General features: G+C 56.4%; 1 protein-coding gene across 5 annotated transcripts in view; it reads right to left on the bottom strand.

Moving 5' to 3' along the window:
- Positions 1 to 13,863, bottom strand: part of SLC43A1 (solute carrier family 43 member 1) — a 60,066-nt gene that overhangs the window by 28,952 nt on the left and 17,251 nt on the right. For 2 of the 5 annotated variants that reach the window (XM_079928980.1, XM_079928984.1), the window contains exons 8-14: positions 13,148 to 13,294; positions 13,018 to 13,053; positions 12,663 to 12,780; positions 10,033 to 10,174; positions 9,704 to 9,777; positions 7,762 to 7,885; positions 5,836 to 6,677 (exon numbers count right to left, since the gene is read on the bottom strand). In XM_079928980.1, coding sequence (XP_079785106.1) covers positions 6,531 to 6,677; positions 7,762 to 7,885; positions 9,704 to 9,777; positions 10,033 to 10,174; positions 12,663 to 12,780; positions 13,018 to 13,053; positions 13,148 to 13,294 — 788 coding nt within the window. In that variant the 3' untranslated portion in view covers positions 5,836 to 6,530. Of the gene's footprint in view, positions 1 to 5,834; positions 6,678 to 7,761; positions 7,886 to 9,703; positions 9,778 to 10,032; positions 10,175 to 12,662; positions 12,781 to 13,017; positions 13,054 to 13,147; positions 13,295 to 13,863 lie in introns of those variants that run through there. The other 3 variants (XM_079928981.1, XM_079928983.1, XM_079928982.1) reach the window with 3 other exon arrangements.

The raw sequence follows: 13,863 nt of genomic DNA, 5'->3' as shown, positions 1-13,863 counted from the left end.
GCACAGCTGTACACAGCAACCTTGTAGACAGATGGTCTCTTTCCCTTGGCTCCTGTGAGGTAGAAGTCATCAGGGAGGAATCAGGTCAGAGAAGCAGTTCTCCAAGCAGGTTAGAGGCGAAAGCAAGGGGCTAGGGTGATAAGAGGGACAGGAATCCCAAGCTGGGGTGTCTTGCTGGCTTGAGGTGTGATCAGAAGCTTCATCTTTCCAGTGTGTGGAGGGGAGGCTGGGGAAAGGGAAGAGCCCTGGCTAAGAAGGACTTGGTTGAGTCTCATCCAACAGAAGCAACTGGGGAGACATTTGATGGTTTAAATTTAGGGTTAAAAAAATCTAACTTGGGATCTGGGGATGGAAAGAGACGGTACCTGGGTGCCAGGGCTCAAGGATGCTGCGATTCTGTGGCCCTGGCCAGACAAGGCAGAAGGACAGTGGGAAGAGGAGGCAGAAACGGGACAGAGTGAACATCTAAGGCCTGAAGCTGGTGGACTTTGGATAAAGATGTGGGGTTGGGGTGGGGGGATAGTGCCCCCCCAAGTCTGGGGTCTCATGGGGGCCTGTGTCAGGCTGGCTTTGAGGAGACTAATGAGGGGGCCTAGGGGGCCGGCCAGGCAAGAGCTCTGAGAGAGGGATTGCTGGGGCCTGGGCAGGGGGAGGAGGGAAGATGCTGGGAACTCAGAAGCAGGCAGTCCAGGTCACAGAATGTTCATTGTGAAATATTCATGGGCCTTTGGTCCAGATGCTATTTCAGAGCAGTGAAAGCAAGAGGAGTGTGTGAGCCTCAGGAAGCAGCCCACAGCAATGCCACTTTCCCCCACCCCCGCCCAGACAGACCCACGGACGCCCATCACGTGCACACCCACACTCACACGCTCCCTCACACATACTAACACAGAGCGGAGCTAGAGAGCACGTGCAGGCATGCCAACACCCACGGGTCCCACAAACAGGAGGATGCACCCCCAAATACCGACATGCGTGTGCAGCTGCTCACATGGGTCCCCGCCCATGAGATGTCACACACACAGACCCCAGCCTCTCCCAAACAACCCAGACTGATGACCCTGAGCACACACCCTGAGATAGGAGGGACTTTCAAGGCCGTCCAGTCCCACCCCCACCGATGCTCCGAGGGGGCAGCGGAGGCCCAGAGAGGGGAGGTGATGTATCCAAGATTCTTAGCCCTGAGAGGAACAAAACTCATTCACCTCCTGCATCCTGAGTGTACACCCACATGCTGAGTTCTCTCTGTCTGCCTGACACCAGTGGTAGTTAACTCCTCCCTTTCTTTCATGTCCTGTCTCTGCTCGCTCACCCAGTCCCCCTCGCAGCCCCCATCCAGCCCTTCCTTTCCATTCCTCCTGCTACCTCCCTGCTTCATCTCCTCATTACCTCATGCCTAGAATATAGAAGAAAATAGCAATAACCTCCTCTCTGGTTTTCCTCCATTCACTCTCTCTCTCCCTCCCACTCACGGGCCCCCGTTGGCCAGATTCAGCTGACCAGCATTTGCATTATGTCATTCTGTTACTCAGGAACTTACAATGGCTCCCTGTTGCCTACAGGTTAAAGATAAAACACCTTAGCAAAGCATCAAAGATCCTTTAGAGTCTGGTCCCAACTGCCTTTCTAGCTTTCTCTCTCGTGGCCTCCTCCCAAACCTTCACTCCAGCTAGGAAGATTGTATCATGCTGGCCATCAGTTACCATGTACTTGAAACCCACAAACCTACTTTGAACCCTCCCCAAAATTCCTCAATCTCCCCCAGACTAGGAGCCCTCTCCCCCTGTCCTCAGATGACAGACTCCAGAGCCCTTCCCCAAGGCCAAAACTGCATCTCCGGGACCTTATCCATGGGGTTCTTTTCCTGTCCTTCAAAGCTTCGGTAGAGGCTCAGGCTAGGGCTCCCTCATAGGAGATAGCTGCCCTCCACTGGCCACCTCGGGTATCACAGCCAGGCTGAGTTACCCTAAACTGAGAGTGAGTATCTGTCTGCCTGGGGAGAGGAAGAGAAGGACGCCAGATGACAAGGTTTATAAGCCCTGAAACCTCTAAGGTTCTTACACTCAGAGTGGGGGGAGGGTTCTCAGCCCTGCTTTCTCAGCTGCTGGCTTCTGACTTTAGCTCCCTAATCCATGAGAGAAGCCCCCTCCTGTGAAATACGGACTCGGGGGTTCCCAGGACACTGCTGAAGGGAAATTTGCCCACCAGGATCTGAGAGGCCACCAGGCCAGGGACAGTCCAGGTGGCAGACCCAAGGTCCAGCTGGGGTCAGGTTTCTAAATGAATTTTTAATGCTTCCAGCCAGACTTGTCAGATGTTCCGAAACCCGAGCATCTCCTTTCATCTCTGTACATGATGCCCTTCCCCACCCCCACTGCCCCGGGGAGAGGGGGGGCCTGGGTCAGCTACCCAGCAGCCTCTTGAGAAATGATTTGGGGGAAATAGAAGGGTGAATGACCTATCTATTTTCCCACTTACTGTGTGACCTTGAGCAAGTCACTTAACCTCTCTGAACATCCTTTTTTTGTTTTGCATGTATAACCTGGGGGCAATAGCGCCTGCCTAAATTGAGCTGTTGTGGGGAGTAAGTGCAATAGCCCGTGGAAAGGTGGCCTATATGTTTGCTGTCACCCTTATCTTTCCTCAAGCCCTGCCTCCCTCCTGTTTTCTTCCTACCCCAGAGATAGGTGCTTTGCCTCTTTCTTTTGGAGGTGGGGACTTTGGCTCTGCCCTTACTCCCTAAGATCCAAACTGCCTACCCCAAGATTCTTTGGCCTTAGAAACTTCAGATGAGGTGGGGGAAGGGAAGTGAGAGAGGAAGATGGATGGAGCAGCTGAGGAAGACGGGAGGGAAGAAGGTAGCAGAGAGAGGAAGGGTAAGACCCTGCTCAGAGAGAGGACAGCCAGGTGAGCCTCACTCTTCCTTTCTCTTTCTTTCTCCTTCCTCCGCCCCCCCTTCCTCCCTTCCTTCCCTCCTTTCTGGCACCTTCTCCATCCCCTGGTACTCTCACACCGGAAGCAGAGATGGCCATACAGAGCAGAGGTGAGGTCAGGAGCATGGAGGAGGGGTGGGGGGGGCCGTTGATGAAGACTTGTCCAGTCTTTCCAGCCCACCAATTCCCTGCACAATGTTTCTGAAAATGAAGGTCTTTTATATCCGATGTAGGTGGGAAACTGCTAAGATGCAGATTCCTGAGCCCCTGAAGCAGATCTCTAAGGGAGCCCTGGAATCTGCATTTTAACACGTAGGGGTGGGTTATGAAGCTCTCTAAAGGCTGAGAAACACCTCCTCAAAGGTGGGGTGGTCCTTGGGGGGCAGAGGGGAGAAAGCAAAGGAAGAAAAGTTAGATTCCCTCCCCTCCCCCACTCACTTGGTGGAAGTTACAGACAATACTCTTGCAAGGAGAGAGTGATGCCAGGGATGGGGAAAAAGGATGGAGACAGATGGGGGCGGGGGGATGCAGTGAATGTGACACCCAGGGTAAGCAGCCACAAGCGGAAACAGCCACTTGCACGTTGCCCCCACCTTCGTGGCGATCTGAGACCCTGAACTTCTGGTCCCGGGATGTGGAGACTCTGGAAGAGTCCCCTGTTTCTGGGGCGTAGGGTCAAGGAGGAGCCCTCATCTTCGGAGACCAGCGGCCCTCCCCGGAGGTCCCACGCAGCGATAAACAGATACACATCTACCCATCACTCCCCCGGCCGGAGCCCTCCTGCCCTCCCCTCGGGTCCAGCGTCCGTCAGACCTTCTTCTCCCTCCATCGGCCCTCCCCAGCCCGCGTCCCAGCTCATCTGCATAAAGTTCCAATTAACACGTTTTCCCTCAGCTATTTACGATCCCTGAACTCGCTCCCGGCTCGGGAGCCCGCTTCCCGCCGCCCCCTCGCCCCTCGGAGTGTGGCCCCATTAATCCTTGCGACCCGGGCTGCTCCCTGCGGTCTGGACCCCGCCGGCTTGGTCCGCGCCGGGAGTCTAGGGGGTGAGGGGCGCGACCCAGGGGGACGGCGGGGTCTGCCGCAGGCCAGAGGCCGGGGCTCTCTGGGAAAAAAGGCAGGCGCTTGCCCGCCCCTCTTTCTGGGAAGAGATGGGGAGGGGGGCTTCTCCTGGGAGACTCGGGGCGTCGAAATTCCTCGTTCCTCATCCTGCGGCCCCCGCACCCCTCCTCCTCCCCGCCACGTACCCTCTCCCCTCCCCAGCCATCTGTTCCACTCGGCAGCGCCGCGGCAAACGCGGCTGCAGCTCGCTTCCGCCCCTGCCCAGCCCCCTCCCCAAGCTCCCCACCCCGGGAACGGGGAGGGAGGAGACACCCCTCCCCCAGGAGGCCGAGATCTCTGCCTGCATCTCCCACCCGGTCCCACGCCCCAGCTGGGCAGGGGCAGAGTCGAGACCCCCTCCTTCAGCCTCGAGGGTCAGTGGGGCAGGGGATAACGCCTGAAAGGATGTTCGGCGAAGGAGGGCAGAGCAAGCCAGGGTAGGGGTCTGGAGATCGAGACCCAGGAAAGGGCAGACTAGTGGGTAAGGGGTGTATGTGGAGGGGTGTCGAGGTTCCCTTCCTGGCTCGCCGCCGGCTCCCACCCTCCCACCCCGTCCCAGCCGCAGCCACGCAGCGCCGCCTGCTGGGCACACCGAGCACCCGGCGCACACGCCTTGCTTCCTCCGCCCGCCCCACTTCTGTTCATCGCTTGTGATGAACTTCCAACAGACTGTAGGGAAACTCAAGGTCTGGGACAGAGAGTGTAGTGAGACCAGGGTAAGGCCTCTGGGAGCCCGTCCAACCCGTTGGTGGCTGCTGTCCAGTTCTGGTTTCTATTTTGCGAAAAGGGCACAGTGTTGCCAGCCAGGAGTCTGGGCTCAGAGCAGCCAGGTATCTGCTGTGCAACTTTGTCAAGTGTCCAGACCCCTCTGGTCATCTATAAAATGGGTGGGTCAGTCTGTTTTATCAACTCCTAAAGACAGTTTAAGACAAAGGGAGGGCTTATTTGTAATACTGTCTTCCAGGGCTAAAATTTGGGGGTTCTCCAAGGGTTTTTTCGGCGTGTGTGTGGTGGGGGGGGGGGGAAGATAAGGCTTTTGTGGTTACTTTCAGCCCTGAGAGGGCAGCAGAAAGTTGAGCTCAGAATCTTGGGACCTCCTTTCTGCCGCTGATTGCCTTGGCAGCCCTGGGGTTAGGACTCAGCGGTTAGAATGCCCAGGTTCCAAGCTCAGCCCCACCACCTACCTACCAGCTGTGTGCCCTTGGGTCTCGTGCCTTAATCTGTCTGAGCTTTCCTCAATCTATGAAACAACCCGAAGACACCGACTTCTACAGTTAGGATGAAATGAGATACCTGTGTAGCTAGGACAGGCAGATCCTCAACAAATGTTAGTGGTCCCTCCCTGCCCCATCCCTCCATTCTGTGACTTTAAGGTTTATGTCCCAGGACAGAAAGAGATGTAGGAGTGGGATAAGTAAGGTACAGCTTCCTGGAAGGTCCCTTGTCCTCAAAGACAGTGTCTTCCCTTGATGCGGGTAATTTTAAAGCCTCATTTATTGCTAAAAGTAAATATGAAAATAGCATAAAATGAAGCTCAAAATTTGCATGAAGTTTTATGATAAAACACTATAAAGAATGTTACTTGTGACAGACCTCCCTCCAGGGATCCCCGATAGGAAAGTTTGAGAGGCATTCCTTAGCATTCTCTCCAAAGCATCCTGCCCTTATCCCCTGTAGGGAGAAAGGCCAACCTCCCGGATGTACCCCAAACCCTGAGAAGTGGCGGGCAGGAGCAGAGGGCAGGATCTGGACTCCCTCCAGACACTAAGGGCAGGGTATGGTTGAGAACAGGGAGGTGAGCCAGACAGCCACAGGTGGACAGGCCGGCACTTCCGGTGTCCTACTTAACGCCCAGCTGAGCCTGGCTGAGGACGAGGGATGGGGTGTGGGAAGACACCCCCTTCCCCCAAGACACAGGCAGGTACACACCAGCCAGCCTCTCGCTTCCCTTTTTATTTCCTCTAAGATCTGCAAGCAGCAGCAGCAGCAGCAGCAGGGAGGGAACCCACCCTCCAGCCTCGGGAAGGGGCTTACCGCCCACGCGGCAGCATTCAGGACACAGCCAGCACCTCAGGCCCCTCTCCTCTGAGGGGCAGGGATTTTCATACCCACATGCACACACACATGCCTGCACACTCTGGACACTGCACGGCTGAGATCTTAGGGGTCACCTGTTCACTGATCCCACAAGCCCCCAGGAGGCAGCAGCAGGCAGACCCCTAGGCCCAGAGAAAGGGCAGGGCTGCACCCTGGTCTCCTCCAATCCCAGGAGCAAGAAGGTCTGATCCTAGCACGGGGGACATCTTCAGTCCACGGAGCGCTGCTTTGGGGATTTTTTTTTCCTTTTTATCAAGTCCCTACAAAAATAGAACTTCTCTTGGTATTTATAGGTCCCCGGCGCCTGGCTCTGTGCGGAGGTTACAAGTAGAAAAGCCACGAGGCATTCCCTTTGGCTGCTCAGGCCTTGACTGCCTGTCACCCAGGCCCCTCAGAGGCCTAGGCAGTCACCTCAGGGCTGCCAAGCACCTTCAGGGGGCCCTCCCAGTGGGTGATGTACTCCCTCTGGAGCCGGGTGCGATAGTAGAAGAGGTAGCAAGGTAGCAGGAATCCCAGCAGTGAGAACAGCAGGAGGCCCAGATTCACCTTTAGGGCAAAGAGAGAGAGAGAGAGAAAAGCGGGTCAAGTGGGTACCTGTTCACCCTCATGACCCTCAGGGATCCTCCTTAGCCTCCCACAGGGAGGAGAAGGCAGCCATTTTTAGTCCAGGTCCTGGGCCAGAATGACAGACAGAGCCAGTACTCGCTGTGTGCACTCACTCTCCACCAGCGTCTCACTGAATGTCCGGCGGCCTTAGAAAGTGTCAGAGCCTGGTTTGAACCCCAGCTAATGCTGGTGCCCAAATGATCTGGTGCTGTCTGGGCAGCCTGGGCTGGGAACCTCGACCTTTGAGGGCGTTGGCAATGGGATCCCATTGGGAGTGATGCTCCCAGGCGGTCAACAGCACTGGGGTGCATCCTGGGATAGAAGGCCTGGGTCCGAGCCCACCTCCTGTGGGCTCGGACGCAGCGCACATCCCACCCTGCATTACTCACGGTGTGGCTCTGGGCAAGTCATCCTAATTTGACGCACCTCCTTCTCTGGGCCATTGTGGCAACGTGCAGTACAAAACACACGGTGCGCTTGGCACCGGGTGAGCACTTGGGAAGTGGCAGCTGTCACTTCGTCATCATTGTGGCGGGATCATTGTGGGGAGTGGGTGGGCCCTCGAGGCAGATATCAGCTTTAGGGAGGTGAGGTCAGTTCGATGTAAAGAAAAGCCTTTCCGACAAGACCCACAGCTGCCTCCTTGTACAGGACCGGCACCCCATCGCCGCGGGCGTTTGACTAAGAGGGTCTGGAGGAACCCCTTTCTAGGGGCTCTGGAGAGAAGATCCCTGCATCGGGTGGAACTGGACTGGATCAGGACTGGGTCACTGTACAAATCACCTGGGAGCTGCCTGGGCCCAGGCCGAGAGATGCTGATTCAGTAGGCTGGGGAATCTGCGGGCAGGTGTGATGGACAGCCAGCTTGGGGGCCCCCTGATTAGAGACCTCCAAGGTGCCTCCTGGCTGAGATAAGAGCGAGGGATCCCATCACATACAAGAGCCCCCATCCTCAACTCCTTGGGTGTAACCAGGAAGGGGGATCCTGTTGCCCCCATGCGACCCCCCCACCCCGACTTCTCACCCAGAAGGGCTCTCCTTTCAAGGGTCCCACCATGGCCATGAAAAGCGTCTGCTGGAGCAGGGCAAACACAGCACTGATGAGGGACTGCAGGCCCGTCAGTGTCCCGAAGTGGTTGGACGGGTACCTGTCAATGAGAGGAGGGAGGGCGCATCGTGAGGGTCGTGGTCCTCTCCAGCCCCACCCTTTGTCCCGTCCCTCCCTAGATATCACTCTTTGTTAGCCAGGCAGGGCAGAGCTTAAGAGTTCAGGTTCTCTGCACGGGCCCTGGCCTCGAGGGTGTAGGCTGTGACTTCACGGCTACTGAGCTGGGTTCTGACACCTACTGTCTGTGTGATAACAGCAAGTTACTCAACCTCTCTGAGCCTCACTTTCTTCCCTAAAAACAGGGACAGCACTAACCTCACTGGGCTGTTTGTTTATTCTTTTAACACATATTTATTGAGCTCCTGTGACGCCAGGTACTGTTCTAGGTGGATGGAGATACGGCAATGAACCTAACAGATACGGAGGTGGCATTCTGGCGACGGGTGGGGGCTGGGGGGCAGCACGCAGGTGGTCGTCACACAGCAAGCAAGAGAAATGCACCGTTGGGACTTCCCTGGCGGGCCAGTGGTTAGGGCTCTGTGCTTCAACTGCAGGGGGCACGGGTTCGATCCCTGATCTGGGAACTCAGATCCCACATGCCGGGTGTGGCCAAAAAAACAAAACAAAACAAAAACGCACAGTGTGTTAGAAAGTGGTAAGTGCTATGGAGAGAAGCTCAGCAGAGAGAGGGGGGTGAGGGTATCTAGGGGGTTGCGACTGTAGACAGGATGGCCCGCAGAGGCCACTGAGACAAGGACAGCTGGAGAAAGGCCTGGAGAAGGTGAGACGGCTGGGAGCCTTGTGGATATCTGGAGGAAGCACGTGCCAGGAAGACAGGACAGCAAGTCCAAGGGCCCTGAGGAGGGAACACACATAGGGTTTCTGTGGCATGAGGCAGCCATGTGGGAAAAGCAGGTGAGCAAGGTGGGGAGGTGAAGGAAGAGGTCCCTGGCCCGGGGGTGGACCCTGTAGGGCCTTTTAAGCCATAATGAAGCCTTTGGCTTCTTCTCTACGTGAGATAAGACGGGCAGTTGTGGAGTGATGTGAAGAGACTTATGTCCTAACAGGTGTCTCCAGCTCCTGTGTTAAAATACGGAGGGAAAGCAAGGGCGGACGCAGGGACGGTCAGGAGGCAGCGGCAGCGGCAATAATCCCAGCCAGGGGGTGGCACCGCTGGAGATGCTCGGAAGGGCTGGGTTTGGAGGCTGTGGAATGCGGAGCGGGCAGGCTCGCTGGTGGACTGGATGTGGGCTGTGAGGAATGAGGGCGTGGAAGCAAGGACGACTCCAAGGCCCGGCTGGGGCTGCCTCTGAGGTCTGAATGAGGGCGTGGGGTCAGCATGTCACGCCACGCCCACGATGGAGTCATAAGCGCTCCAGGACAGTTACAATTTTGTCACCGCTCTTTTACTCCATCACACACTGGGGAGACCCTCAGCCGTGGAAACCAGGAGGAAAAGGGAACAGGGGACAGGGCCAGGGGGGTGGGGCAGGGGAGGGGGTTGTTCGACACGAAGCAGGGAAGTCAGGAGGCAAGCGAGACTGCCCTCTGGAGGTTTCGACAGGGCTGGCACGGGGAGAGAGGCCACTCCAGGGGCCGCTCCCGAGAGCAGACAGAGGACCCAAGTGTCACGCAGCCAAGGACCTCAGCTGCCCCTAAGGGAAGACGTTCTGACAGTGGGGTTATCCCACAGTGCGGCGGGCTGCCTTTGAGGAAGGGAGCTCCCTGCCACTAGGAAGCTGGGGCGAGGGCAGCGAGCCAGGCAGCCTCCAGAGCCTCACCAGCCCCGACACAGCAGCAGCCCGGGGAGGCTGCGGAAGGGCGCGCTCAGGGGAGCCCGGGAGCCCAGCTGACTCACACTGCCGCGTAGAGGCCTCCACAGGCCGAGTGGTAGAAGCCTCGGACCATGGTGTGCAGGACAAAGGTCAAAAACTGAAACCAAAAAGAGAGCGGGGAGAGCTGAGAGCTGTGTGGACACAGGAGGGAGGCGGCGACAGTGAGGAGCCTGCACGCGCCTGCCCCTCCCAACCCGACCTCCTACAAACACTTCCTGGGCGGCCCAGAAAACAGACCCAGAGGACGGGAGCCCCGCTTCCTGGAAAGCACCTGCAAAGCACCTGCCGGGTGACACACGCCTGGGGCGTCGCTCTGCAGGGCGGGGAGAGCGGGGAGGGTGGAAGTCGGTACCTGGAGGTGTAAGCTGTCGATGAGGCACGTGATGCCGAAACCCACGAGCAGAAGGTTGGTCAGAGTGAAGGCGTTGATGGCATTGGAGAGCTTTTGGATCTTGCGGTAGCGTGGTCTGACGGACTTGGTGGCCACGCCGTCCCTGAGGAGAACAGGCCGTCACGGGCCGCTGCCCCGACCTCCTTGGCAGCCCTCCCCACCCCCTGGGTTCTCAGCCTGGTCCCTCCCCTTTCAGGGTAGCAGAAAAGGGAGAGAGTCATTCCTCCAGCCCTGTGTTTCTCAAAGCATGGCTCCCCCAGCATCATCCGGAGGTTTTCTTTAAAATGCAGATTCCAGGGCCTTGCCCCAAACATCAGAATCTCGGGTGGTGGGCCCTGGAATCTGCATTTGGAAAAACGATCTCCTATTTCATAAGCACACTGAAGTCTGAGAATCGAGGATGGGAAGGAAGGTGGAGAATGGGGAGCTCTCACACCATCTCTCATCAGAAGCCCCCCAACAAAAGTGTCCCTGCCCACCAGCCTAGACAAAAGTAGATGATACTCTAGGGACAGCCGCTTGGCCCCTGACTGCCCAGCAAGCCCCTCCCTGTAGCGTAATCAAGGGCTCTGAGTCTGGCCCAAAGGAGAGGTCAGCAGGCTGAGACAGATGAAGACAGGCCGCCCCACTGGTCCGAGAGAAGGGCCCTGCTGATGGACCATGGCCGTCAGAACAGAGCGTAGAGGAGGAAGGCTGGGTACCAGGGCCAGGGTACCACTGGTGGGGAGGGAAGCCACATCCTTAGTGACTTCTCTCCTAGTCTCCCTCTCCCATCCTCTCAGGACAAACAGGACCGTTTGGATCAACACAAAAAGAACACAAGCAGTCAGAAGACCTTCGTGCGAGACCCAGTGGTGCGGGACTTCCCTGGTGGCGCAGTGGTTAAGAATCCGCCCGCCAATGCAGGGGACACGGGTTCGAGCCCTGGTCCGGGAGGATCCCACATGCTGTGGAGCATCTAAGCCCATGCGCCACAACTACTGAGCCTGCGCTCTAGAGCCCACGAGCCACAACTATTGAGCCCACATGCTGCAACTGCTGAAGCCCGCACGCCTAGAGCCCGTGCTCCGCAACAAGAGAAGCCACCGCAATGAGAAGCCCGTGCACCATGACGAAGAGTAGCCCCCGCTCTCCGCAACTAGAGAAAGCCCGCGCGCAGCAACGAAGACCCAATGCAGCCAAAAATAAATAAATAAATAAAATGTGGTGGGGAGAAAAAGACCCACTGGTGGTCTCCAGGCCACAGGACGGCCCCGATGACCCCCGTATCCTGCATTCACACCCTGGTACAGTCCCCTTCCACAAGGTTCCAGAGTTACTCTGTGTGCCTATAGAAGACAACCTCACTCGTGTATGTCACTTCTGAGATGACGTCATGAAAGACCTTGTTGCTTCTGTCCTGGTGTCCCCCCCTCAGCTGTCTTGCTCTGGGGCCAGCCAGCTGCCGTGTCATGAGCAGACTATAGAGAGGCCCAGGTGGGGAGGAACCGAACCTCCTCCAATGGGCACACGAGTAAGCTTAGGAGTGACTGTCCAACCCGTCAGTACTTTAGATGACTGTGGCCCTGGCCAACAGCTTGACCACAACCGTATGAGAGACCCTGCTATGGTCTGAATGTTTGTGTCCTCCACAAATTGTTATGTTGAAATCCTAATGCCCATGTGATGGTATTAAGAGGTAGGGCCAGGAATTCCCTGGCGGTCCAGTGGTTAAGACTCCAAGCTTCCATTGCAGGGGGCCCGGGTTCGATCCCTGGTCAGGGAACTAAGATCCCACAAGCCGCGTGGCAGGGCCAAAAGAAAACAACAACAACAAAAATAGAGGTAGAGGTAGGGCCTCCGGGATTTGACTTGTGCCCTTATAAAGAGGCCCCACAGAGCTCCCGAGGTCCTTCTATGTGAAGACACAACGAGAAGGCTTACACCCAGAAGAGGACCCTCTCCTGACCATGCTGGCACCCCGATCTCAGACTTCCAGCCTCCAGAACTGTGAGAAATAAATTTCCATTGATTATAAGCTACCCTGTCTGTGGTATTCTGTTAATACCAGTCTGAACAGACTCAGACAGACTCTGAGACAAAACCACGCAGCTAAGTCATCCCCAGAGTCCTGACTCTCAGAAACTATGAGATAATAAATGTTTGTTGTTTAAAGATGCCAAGTTTGGGGGTGATTTGTTATACAGCAAGAGATGTCTAATACACCAACTCTATCTCTTTCTAACCGTAAGGCTTTAGAGCGTACCCTTTATAACAAAGGTTCTGGAACCTACTACTAAATGCTGTGTGATCTTGGGTAAGTTAGTCAACCTCTCTGTATCTCAGCTCCTCACCTGTGAAACGAGGATAATGATGTAGGTACCTACCTCCGGGAGCTGGTGCAGGACTCAATAGGACAATGCCAGTGCCTAGTGCACAGTCAGCATTGACGTCAGCTCTACTTATTATCAAGCCAGCCAAGTCCCCTCTTAGTGTCAGTTTCCTCATCTGTAAAATGGGGATGTACCCCTTCTCTCCCAGGGCTCTTGGGAGAATGAAATAAGATGCTGGACGTGAAAGCACAAAGCTGTCACCACCCCTGGGCAGGTCACCTAGCAGTGGGGGTGTCCACGCAGTCCTTGATCCGCCAGTCCATGATGTAGCCAATGAGAGGGCAGGTGAGAAGGCACGACAGCTGCATGGCCCCAAAGACGGACGAGTAGAACTCAACTGGGCAGGGCAGGAAGAGAAGTGGGGTCAGGAGCTGACATGACAGATGCCAGCAGCCTAGTGGGCACTGTCACCCACGCCCAGCAGAGGAGAGAAAATGACAAAATCACCTTCTTTTCACCCCCAAATTCTTAGATTCCCCAAACGCCCAGGGTGACAAGGGTGGGTCCAGGCTCCCCCGACAGCAGGCAGTGGCGGGGTGGGTGTGGGCAAGGACCCGAGCTTTTGTCCCCCTACCTGTCTCTGTCACCCTTTGTTTCAGGTCGTCCGTCTCTGTTGGGGGTAGAGGGGGAAAGCCAGGTGAGAGGAGCTCAGCCAGGGTGACCCCCTGCACCTCTATCCCCCGGGGGGCTCGGCTGCACCTCACCATGCTCCTGGCCGCCAGTCACGATGTACTCCAGCATCTTGTTCATCGCGGCCATGTAGAAAATGATCCGCAGCTGGGTCATGCCCATGGTGAGGAGGCTCCACAGGAAGATGGGGGAGCAGAGGCTCTTGCGCAAGGGCACAGACTCTGGGGAGACAGCAGGAGGCGCCCCTGAGCCCCAGACCTTCCACTTGCCTCTGCGTGTCCCAGCGGGTGCGGTTCTAGCAGAGGCTCTGACGCTATGACTTCGGCGAGGGATCAGTTTCTTCAAAAACGAGGGTTCAGCTTTACTGGCCTCCGAGTTCTTGCCCAGCTCTATCACTATCTCACTAGAGCATTTTCTTTTCTTTTTTGGCCACGCTGCATGGCTTGTGGGACCTTAGCTCCCCAGCCAGGAATCGAACCCAGGCCCTCAGCAGTGAAAGTGTGGAGTCCTAACCATGGGACCACCAGGGAATTCCCTCACTAGAACATTTTCAGGGGACCTCCAGGTGTGCACCGTAGGCTCGGCGTGGTAATAATAACTCGACCTACTACTTATTAAGCACTTGCTGTGTGTTGCACACTTGACAGGTATTATCCCATGTAATCAAATTGTACAACAACCCTATCTGCAGCACATTCTACAGACGGGGAGACTGCAGCTCAGAACGCGCAATGACTTGCCCGAGCTCATGGGGCTGGAAGGTGGCATGCAGGTGGGATGGACTCAGCTC

The sequence above is a fragment of the Stenella coeruleoalba genome, assembly GCF_951394435.1.
Source record: "Stenella coeruleoalba genome assembly, chromosome: 8".
Taxonomy (NCBI): Eukaryota; Metazoa; Chordata; class Mammalia; order Artiodactyla; family Delphinidae; genus Stenella; species Stenella coeruleoalba.
The sequence above is the reverse complement of the archived record's forward strand: the minus strand, read 5'-3'. Positions and strand labels throughout refer to the sequence as shown.